At 55.4% G+C, this 10,750-nt stretch overlaps 1 protein-coding gene across 1 annotated transcript; it reads left to right on the top strand.

Annotated features, from left to right (window-relative positions):
- Positions 1–4,674: 4,674 nt before the first annotated feature.
- TM4SF5 (transmembrane 4 L six family member 5) lies at positions 4,675–10,750 on the top strand. Its single transcript, XM_032839986.1, has 5 exons — positions 4,675–4,979; positions 9,605–9,685; positions 10,001–10,137; positions 10,357–10,537; positions 10,615–10,750. The coding sequence occupies exons 1-5, from the start codon at positions 4,803–4,805 to the stop codon at positions 10,627–10,629; spliced, it is 591 nt and encodes a 196-aa protein (XP_032695877.1). The 5' UTR covers positions 4,675–4,802; the 3' UTR covers positions 10,630–10,750.

Genomic DNA, 10,750 nt, shown 5'->3' with positions numbered 1-10,750 from the left:
AATGACATGATGCAGAACCTTTTCTTATATGCTATTTGCCACCCAGACATCCTCTTTGGGGAAGTGTCTATTTGGGTCTTCTGCCCAATTTTTTAATTGGGTAGTTCTTTTTTTATAGTTGAGTTGGGTTGTTTTATTTTATTTTATTTATTTGAGAGAGAGAGAGAGAGAGCACACATGAGCAGCGGGAGGCAGAGGGAGAAGCAGGCTCCCCACTGAGAAGGGACCCTGATGTGGGGGCTCCATCCCAAGACCCCAGGATCACAACCTGAGCTGAAGGCAGACGCTTAACCCACTGAGCCTCCCAGGTGCCCCCCTAAGAGTGTTTCGCATGTTCTTTTTTTTTTTTTAAAGATTTTATTTATTTATTTGACAGAGATCACAAGTAGGCAGAGAGGCAGACGGGGGGGGGAGCAGGCTCCCCACTGAGCAGAGAGCCCGATTCGGGGCTCGATCCCAGGACCTCGAGATCATGACCTGAGCCGAAGGCAGAGGCTTAACCCACTGAGCCACCCAGGCTCCCCTGTTTTGCATGTTCTGGTTAACAATCTTTAATGAGTTATGTCTTCTGCAAGTAGCTTCTCCCATTCTATAGCTTGTCTCATTCTCCTGACGGGCGCAAATTTTTAATATTAATTAAGTCCAGCCCATCGATTACTTCTTTATGAATCATGCTGGAAAGTCAGTTCTACCTTTGGACGGTTTAATTACCCGAATCAGCAAATTTCCTTTTGGTTTCAGGAGAGTTGGGTTTTCTGTTACTTCACATTTATTTCTTTAAAATAGACTCTGGGCATAGCAGACAATAAACAATGGACAGCGTTACCTCTTTTAACATGATTTTTAGGATTTATAGATATATTTTTTTTCTCTTCAAAAGACTTTTCTTTTTGAAACAGACATTCGGTTTCGCAACTAAATTTTACAAAAATTTAGAGTTACGTCAGGACTTCCCCATTCGGGGGGTTTTGCTTTTACTACATCTCTGGGTGAGTTCAAATACTTTTTTTTCTTTTTTTTAAGATTTTTTTTTTTTCTTAATTTGACACAGAGGGATACAGTGAGAGAAGGAACACAAGCAGGGGGAGTGGGAGAGGGAGAGGCAGGCTTCCTCCTGAGCAGGGACCCGATGTGGGGCTCAATCCCAGGACCCTGGGATCATGACCTGAGCCAAAGGCAGATGCTTAACGACTGAGCCACCCAGGCACCCCGACTTCAAATACTTTTAAAAAGAATTAAAAAGGAGAAGAAAGAAACACAGTTGTATTTCAAACCCAAGCATTCTCAGAAACGCAATTCTACCACGGTTCCCTCCCGAAAAGCCCCTTGGCTGGTCATACGATCACCGGGACATAGAGCTTTGTTGGGTCAGAATCACAGACCCTGTTTCTCTGTCTTCCGGCATTGAGGGCTGCACAGAACTCTCGGGGCCAGGCTGACTTTCGTTCCTTTTTCGGGGACCTACGATGTTGCTGAGACGTATCCTTTGATGGTGCAGCTGTTCAGGACGAACGCGGGTTCGCGGGCTTTTACCATCTTCCCTGGGACACCCTGTGCCATTGGACTGGCGGATGACCTACACCCGGAGCACCTTCCTCCTCACGCACACTGTGGACTGCGGCGTACGGCCACCGGCTCCACCGGGTCATTGGGAACAGCGGGTGTCCTAGTCCGGAGGGACGTCTCAAGCATATCCCCTGCACCCCCTCACCCACTCTGACCTCGTGGCAGTCCTGCTTTCCCACATGGGCTTCCATCCTCTCTCTGTGTTGGAGGCTCTGTGCAATTCTCTTTTTTCTCCCCCAAGTACAAGGTGGCCCCTTCGAAGCCCAGCCTGGCTTTCTTACAGGGCTCTCCTCCTGCTTCCAGGAGGATCCCAGTGAAAACCTGCCTGAAAACCACCCAAATCCTACAGGAAGTATTTCTCCAATGTTCTTTTCTTTCTTTCAGTCTCCAGGATGATGTGACTGTCCCTCATTTTGCAGAAAATTTTCAGAATCCCTATGACTTTTGGGGTATTTTTTTAAAGTTTCTTTTTTAAAGATTTTTATACATTTAGGGGTGCCTGAGTGGCTCAGTTGTTAAGAGTCTGCCTTCGGCTCAGGTTACAATCCCAGGGTACTGGGATGGAGCCCTGATTTGGGCTCCCTTCTCTGCAGGAAGCCTGCTTCTCCCTCTCCTACTCCCCCCGTGTGTGTCTCCTCTCTCGCTGTGTCTCTCTCTGTCAAATAAATAAAATAAAATCAAATTTTTATACATTTATTTGAAAGAGAGTGTGAGAGAGAAAGAGCATGAGCAAGGAGGTTGGAGGGCAAAAGGAGAAGCAGACTCCCTGCTGAGCAGAGAGCCCGATGCAGGACTCCATCCCAGGAACCCGGGATCACAACTTGAACTGCGGGCAGACGCCTAACCGACCGAGCCAGCCAGGCGTCCCATAAGTTTATTATTTTTTAATAATTTCATTTTTATATTTATCATTAAACTTTTTTAAATTTTTTTTTTAGTTTATAGGGTTTTAAAAAATTTATTTGAGAGAGAGCGTGCAAGCAGTGGGGAGGGGCAAGAGACCATCTCAAGCAGGCTCCACGCTGAGTGTGGAGCCTGATGTGGGGCTCAATCTCGTAACCCTGAGATCACGACCTCAGCTGAAACCAAGGGTCTGACGCTCAACTGGCTGAGCCCCCCCAGGCTCCCCTAAAGTTTATGATTATTATCTTTAGTAACCCCAAATCCGGGAGGATGTGAAAAGCAATTAATGAAAAGAGACAGAAAGTCAATGAAGAGATGCATCAGAACCAACGTGGGCATGTTTTTAAAGCATTCAGCAAACCAAACACCAGGTGTCACAGCAGCCATCGACAAGTCCCAGGCTGAGCTGGGGGAGGTTCAGAGTCATGTCTGGTTCAAGTGGCAAATTCTTCAAAGCTTTTTCTGAATCTAGTTGATTTTTTTTTTAAGATTTTATTTATTTAGGGCGCCTGGGTGGCTCAGTGGGTTAAAGCCTCTGCCTTCGGCTCAGGTCATGATCCCGGGGTCCTGGGATCGAGCCCCGCATTGGGCTCTCTGCTCCGCAGGAAGCCTGCTTCCTCCTCTCCCACTCCCCCTGCTTGGGTTCCCTCTCTCGCTGTGTCTTTCTCAAGTAAATAAATAAAATATTTGTTTAAAAGATTTTATTTATTTACTTGAGAGAGAAAGAGAGCATGAGCTGGGGGAGCCGCAGGCAGAGGGAGAGGGAGAAGCAGGCTCCCCGCTGATCTGAGAGCCCCACGCAGGACTCGATCCCAGGACCCCGGGATCATGACCTGAGCCGAAGGCAGAGGCTGAACCGACCAAGCCACCCAGAGCGCCCCCCGCCCCTGGTTGTCTTATAAACAGGAGGAGTCCCTCCCAGATTCTGGCGTTCGTCCTGAGTGATCAGCGATCTCCACTTTCCATCTCTCAGTGGTGGCCTCAGTGGGCTGCTGGGACGAGCTACGTGAGGGGCCACTGGCTGGACACTGCCGTCTGTGTGACGTCTTCATGTGCCCTCTGATGTCCTGCCACCCCACCTCTCCACAGCACTCCCACACTATCCTTGGGCCTTCAGTTTGCTTTTTGCTGCCAAGGCCCACATCTGGGTCCCATGCCCTGGGAGTCCCCACGGTCTCCAGCACTGGGCCCTGCCCATGGCAGGGGCTTCATGACTTCACCTGTGGATCAAAACAGACTCTCCATGTCGCAGTGGACAGAACCAGCCCTGGAACTGGTTGGTGGAACCAAAACCTTGAAGGGCTGATCAGGCTTCAGGTATAGCTTGATCTGCCCTCAAGATGGTTTCTCTCCATCTCTTGGTTTTTCGCCCTTGACTGACTTTGCTCTGCGGCAGGCAAGCCCTCCCCTGTGGGGACACTAGGACACCAGCAACAGCAGCACCTGCAAGGACAGAGACAGAGCTCCTCCCACCGCAGGCTGAAAACCACCCAAACCAGAAATGACTGTGGCAGGACTGGCTCGCATCCTGCAGCCATCACCAAGTCAAACACGAGTCAGACACAGAGGCTGGAGGGCCAGAGTGCTTGCATCCATCAATCCCGAGGGGAGCCCCTGAGAGACCGGAGAGAGAAGCAGGCTCCCCACTGAGCAGGGAGCCCGACAGGGGGCTGGATTCTGGACCCTAAGATCAAGACCTGAGCCGAAGGCAGACACTTAATCTTAACCATGAGCCCCCCGGCAGTGTCCCCAGGAGGAGGGCTTTTTGGACAAGGACTGACAGCATGAATGAGCGGAAGGTGAGGGACCACCAGCATCCTCTTAGTTTCCTTCCAGAAAGGCCCCCCCTCCTGGGCCCACTGGGAATGAGGGGGCCGCCGCAGGCCCACGAGCGCACCCCGGGTTACAGAGCGCTTCTCACACGGCCCATGGCACCCGCGCGACCCACCCCCCAGGCCTGGCGTCACCCCAGCCTTCAGGCCCTGGAAGCCACAGGGACCCCGAGGCAGAGAGGCATGGGGGTCTCGCTGAGTTCAAAGCCCGGGAGGAGCCCCAGGGGTGCGGAGAGCAGCAGGTGCGAGCGGAGGAGGAAGAGCAGGCTGACCTCAGGCCACTTCCTCCGCGTTGAGCTCCCCACCCCTCCCCATCGGGGGCCCAGGCCTGTCCACCTCCACCTCCTCCTCACGGCCTCTCTCCCTTATCTCTCCCTGCTGGCCGCTGTGGCGCCTGCTCCCCAACCTTTGTACCTTGCTCCGAGCTCGCTGTTCTTTTCCTGGACCTGGGAGTCAGGCCTCACTTTCACTCGGGGCTCTCGTCCTCGCGGCCGCCTCGCCATGTGCACGGGGAAGTGCTCCCGCTTCGTGGGGCTCTCCCTCATCCCCCTCTCCCTGGTCTGCATAGTGGCCAACGCCCTCCTGCTGGTGCCTGGGGGCCAGACCACCTGGACGGACACCACCCACCTCAGTTTGCAAGTCTGGCTCATGGCTGGCTTCCTCGGGGGAGGCCTGATGGTGAGCGGGCCAGGGGGTCGGTGGGATCCAGAGCAGAGGAGGGGGAGGGGACCTGGAGCCTCCCTGGCTGCCCCCAGATACTGAGCACCTGCGAGCTCAGCACCTGAGCTGAACCGGCCCCGGGGGAAAGGGAAAGAAGGAAGGCAGGAGGGCAGCCCCGCTTCTGGGGACGAGGGGAGGGAGGCCATCCTGCCTGTCTCCCAGCCGCGTCCGGCAACAAATGCTAGCACACCTCACCACGAGGGCAGAGGGAACCGCTAGCTGTGTGGGCACCCATCAGACCAAGATGATGCGGCTGAGGAGGGGGAGGGTAGGGACACGGGAGCCAAGGGCAGGGTCACAGCTCCATCATCCCACCTGTCACCTCCATGTCCCCTCTCTCACGGCTCACCCTGGGCTGCAGAGCTCGGGGCAGCCTGGGGTAGAGACCCCAAGTCCTCCCGGAGACTCGATCTGTCAGAAGTTGGGGGAGTGGAGATGCCTCTCTGGACCTCCTCATCCCCATCCTCCCACCCCTCCCTGTTGGGGGGAACTTCTGGAAGGTCAGGATAGGTTAACAGCAGTCATGGGGTGAAGACTACAGACCTGCCCAGCAGGGTTCCTCACTCCTTATGTGAAAGTCTCCCCGGGACAGATGAGGGTCCCTGGGGACAGGGCTCACCAACCTTTGCCTCTTTCTCTGGCCACACTGTTCCGTACACCCTCCCCCTATGTCACAGTGCACCCCTCTCCAGCCCTGCCAACCCCACTTCCCTGCAATCTAACCCGTGTACCTTCAGGGTGAGCCCCCCAAGACACCTAGCATACCCCCTCACCCAGGCTCATTCCCAGATGCACTCTTCCCACCTCCAAGCCCTGAGCCGCCCACACAGTCCTGCCACCCCTGCCCCCCACAGGCCACGTCCCTGCTTTCCCTGGAGCTGGGTTCCTGCTGCCGAGATCACAGGATCACAGAAAACGGGAATGGGACTGCCTGTTTCACTGGCTGCCATGGGTGGGGGGTAACTGCCTGGTTCATTGCCCTATATTTGCAGGCACTCGATTAACCCTCCGTAAGCAACGTAAACAAATGAGCAGGATGGGCGTAGGTGCCACCAAGGAAACAAAGCAGCACGCTATGGGGAGGAGGGGGGATGGGGCACAGTTCATAGCATTTTCTTTCTTTCTTTCTTTCTTTTTTTAACATCATCTTCTATCCCCTTTGAATTTCACTTGTAGGCAAGAGAGTATACTTTAAAAAAAAAAGATTTTATTTATTTATTTGAGAGAGAGAGCATGAACAGGGGAAGAGGGAGAGAGAGAAGCAGACTCCCCACTGAGCAGGGAGTCCGACGCAGGGCTCAATCCCAGGACCCTGAGATCATGACCTGAGCTGAAGGCAGAGGCTTAACCCACTGAGCCACCCAGGCGCCCCAAGAGTATACTTTTCATTTGTTTTAAGTAAACTCTGTGCCTCACATGGGGCTCAAACTCAGAACCCCAAGATCAAGAATCGCGTGCTCTACCAACTGAGCCGGTCAGCCCCCATTATAGCATTTGCAAGGCCTCGATAAGGCGAGATCTGAAATAAACCCCACAAGAGAAAACAAAGGACCCCGCACGGCAGACAGGGGCTGGCAAGGGCGCAGGCCAGGCTCGCATATCCGGATATCATATGGGCGTCCGGGCTTCAATGAGATGAGATCTGAGGTGGGCACCAGCCAGACCCTGTACACCCTTGTGAGGAATCTGAATTTTATCACAAGGACAACAGCAAACTATTGAAGGACCTTTTACCTTCTTTTGAGCATTTGAACTTGTAAGTCACACGGAGAAGTGCCCAGTGAATGTTCACAAAGTGAACCCCCCACAGACCCAGGACGCAGACCAAGATACCGATCATTACCAGAATCCCAGACAGACCTCCCACGCGGGGCTCGACCCCCGCGAGAGTCCCCAACCCCCTGATTTCTAACCCCGTAGGCTAGTTTTGCCTGTTCGGCACGTTATATAAATGAAGTTGTCCGGTATAATAATCTTGTGTCTGGTTTCTCTAGCTCCGTGCATGTTTGTGATTTCACTGGTATCATTATGTAGACATGTAGTCTATTATTTCCGGTGCATTCCGGTGTGTGAACAGACCACAATTAATTTAAACATCTTACCGGCGATGGATGTTTGGATAGGCCCCCAACTTGGGTTTATTACAAATAAGTCTGCTCTAGACGCTTCTATAAATGTCTTCAGGTGAAATTCTGTTTGCATGGCTGTTGGATGGATACTCGGGGGTGAACTCCTGGTTCTTTAGGTGTGTGAGCGTTCAGTGCTGATAGATATTGCCGCAGAGTACTCTGAAGCTCTTATCCCAAGTTCATTCCCACCAGAAAAGTAGGAGAGTTCTAGATGCTCCATACCCTGCTGGATTTAGGGGTCCCACAGGCTGCCGTATGGCACAAGAGCTGGAGGTGAGCCAGTGACCTAAGAGCCCACAAAGTCCACTGTGGTTGGCCAGGGGAGTTGACAGTGGCCAAGAACCAGCCAGCCACCAAGGAAGCAGTTTCGAGCTATGAACTCAGTGTTTCCTTCTGTGTTTACCGTGACCCTTCTCTTGGTGCAGAGTAGATGGTGCAGAGCAAGACAGGGGAGCTTGTACAACGAAAGGAGCTTAAATACTTTTAGTAAGAAAACAAATCTCGGGTGCCTGGGGGGCTAGTGGGTTAAGCCTCTGCCTTCAGCTCAGGTCATAGTCTCAGGGTCCTGGGATCGAGTCCCGGGTCGGGCTCTCTCCTCAACGGGGACCCTGCTTCCCCCTCTCTCTCTGCCTGCCTCTCTGCGTACTTGTGATCTCTTTCTGTCAAATAAATAAATAAAATCTTAAAAAAAAAAAAAGAAAATAGAAATCTCAAAGAGGTAGGTCATTCGAAAACTGGTCAGTCCTAAAGGCAATTCTAGGTATCTTTGGAGCCTGGAGCTTTCCAGGTAAGAGAGAGCAAAGCACCAGGGCCAGCGAGGGTTCTAGACCTGCCGGGAGACATGGAGGCGGGGAGAGGGAGCATCCGGCAGAACTCCGGTTCAGCTCTGCAGGTGTTTCTGTGATGTCAGGATGAGTGAGATAACAGAATCAAAACTCCTGGCCCCACCCCTAGGGAGGAACCAAATGCTCCCTGGTGCGCTGTGTGCACACAGGGAGGCAAAGATCAAGACAGCTGTGGAATCCCAGAGACAGGCGATAGGCAAAGAACCTGGGGTTGTGCAAGACTAGAGCCAAAGAGAGGAGCCTCGCTTGCCTTCCTAGAGCTCAGTCTTTTGTTTTTTTAAGACTTTATTTATTTATTATTTGAGAGAGAGAAGGTGTGTGTGTGTGCATGCGTGTGGGTTGTGGGAGGACAGGGAGAGAAGGAGACAAAGAATCCCAAGCAGACACCACGCTGAGCACTGAGCCGGACATGGGGCTTCAGCCCACGCCCCTGAGATCATGACCTGAGCTGAAATCAAGAGTCGGACAGTCCCCCCGACGGAGCCATCCAGGCGCCCCTCTCAGAGCTCAGTCTTAATGGGCTCCCGTCCGAGGAGACCCTGAAGGCTTTGGGCAGAGAAAAGTCCCCGTTGAAAGCTAAGTTCACTCTGGCAGGAGCGATGTAGGATGGGGTGTTCAGCACGGGGCCAACATAGACGTCTTGTAGAGAGGCTGAGAACGTCATCCTTGTGGGAGGTGATCGGGCGCTGGACCGTGCAGGCAAATGGACAGACAGATTTGAGAACCATTAAAGGGGAAGTTGAGAAGACTTGAGGTCTGGCTTGGGTGTGAAGGATTCCAGTTTTCTGGTGTGGGTGACCTGAAAAATATTTCCACTGACGGGGACAAATAAGGTCACAGGGAGGTGAATTTGGGGAACTTTGAGGGACTTGCCAGCTCAGTAGGAGGCTGCCTGGTTTAGGCTAAAACCAAGAGTGAAAGGAACACACCCTCCAGCACGTAGATTTGAATCTGAGGCTGAGGACTGCCCCCAGGGGACAGCAGGTGCCCTGAAAGGGACGGGCTGTGGGAAGAGGGCCACAGGGAGGAAGAAGGACAAAAAGGACCAGGGTTGGAACTTTGGGGTCCCTACGCTTCCCATCAGAGCGTTCACTACCACCGTCCTCCGCCCTCCACCTAATCCAGCTCACCAGACCCTCCAACACCACGGTTCTTCCTGCCGCCCAGGGGATTTATAGTTATGGAGCTAGTCTTGACCTCTGGTCCCCCTGGTACGCACAGCTCCGGGAGGTGGGTAGGAAGACCCAGAGAGATGAATCCATTCGTGGAGTGTGAAATGAGCCCAGGGGGTGGGGGGCTTAACCCCAGGCCCCCTGACTCCGGCTCAAATGGGCACCTACTAGGCACCAAAGTCTGTGGCGGATATCGTGACATTGGGCCCCGCCTTCCCAGAGGCTGCGGTGTGAACCCAGAGAAGTAGGAGCGTACATAATGGTAAAGATAGAACCCCAGCGCCCTCTGGGAGCAGTGGAGATAAAAAGTCTTCCTGTGGTCCAAAGGGCTGAGGGCATCCCGGGCGGCTCCAGGGGGAGATGAGCACCGGTGCGTGCACGGATGCCTGGATGGGGGAGGGGAGGGGCCGCGCCGTCACACTGACCTTCCTCCGCAGGCGCTGTGTCCTGGCATCTCAGCGGTTCGCGCGGGGGGCAAGGGCTGCTGCGGTGCGGGCTGCTGCGGAAATCGCTGCAGGGTAAGATCCAAACGAGGGCGGGGCCCGGGGCTGGGTCTCCGAACTGGCCTTCGCAGAGCCACCCCTGAAGCCGCGGGAGCTCCCCCGCAGGGTCCCAGCTCCGCCTCGCCCCCGCCCCTCCCCGCCCCCGCTCCCACCGGCCTCAGCCTCAGCGGGCCTGCAAAGGGGACCGGAGCCCCCATGAGCGCCCGCGGCCTCTGGCTCGTTGGGGCAGCTCCGGGCCAGCCGCGGGCTTGGGCCTGGAGCCGAGCGGGGTAAGGCGCGCGCACGCGGGGGCAACGGCCCCGCTCACCGCCGCTCGCACTGCGCCCCCAGATGCTGCGCTCCGTCTTCTCCTCGGCATTCGGGGTGCTGGGGGCCATCTACTGCCTCTCGGTGTCAGGAGCCGGGCTCCGAATTGGACCCAAGTGCTTAATGGACCGCCGCTGGGACTACCACTTCCAGGACACCGAGTAAGGCTCGGCGCGCCCCCGCCCCTGCGTTTGCCACCTGTCGGGAGCCCGGGAGCCCAGGAGCCCGGGAACCGCGGGACGCGGCGCGCCTTCGCCGAGGCCACCTCCACGTGGGCCGAACCCCCTCGGCGCCTGCGCGGGGTTGGGGGGCGGGCACTCCGGGTGCCCGCCCCCTCTCACGTGACCCCGCCCCGCCCCGCCCCCGCCTCCCTGCCGCAGAGGAGCCTACTTGCAGAACCGCACCCTGTGGGATCTGTGCGAGGAGCCGCCCGGCGTGGTGTCCTGGAACGTGACGCTCTTCTCGCTGCTGGTGGCCGCCTCGTGCCTGGAGATCGTGCTGTGCGGGGTGCAGCTGGTGAACGCCGCCCTCGGCGTCTTCTGCGGCGACTGCAGGAAGAAGGTGGGGCGGCGGGGGCTGGGGCTGGAGCGGGACTCCGCTGGCGGCCTGGCAGCGCCCTCACCGCCTTATTCCCGCAGGACTCCCCCAGCTGAGGCTGCGCTGACCGCTCTGCTCGCTCCTGGACGCCCGCCTGGCCCACCCCGCCCTGGAAATAAAACTTTGAACTCTCTTGCGCCTCTCAGATGGGGGGTCCCGTCCACGCAGGAGCGCTCC

This window comes from Lontra canadensis, unplaced genomic scaffold (genome assembly GCF_010015895.1).
Source record: "Lontra canadensis isolate GAN:19392208 unplaced genomic scaffold, GSC_riverotter_1.0 scaffold110, whole genome shotgun sequence".
Taxonomy (NCBI): domain Eukaryota; kingdom Metazoa; phylum Chordata; class Mammalia; order Carnivora; family Mustelidae; genus Lontra; species Lontra canadensis.
This window is presented reverse-complemented; position numbering and strand designations above follow the sequence as displayed.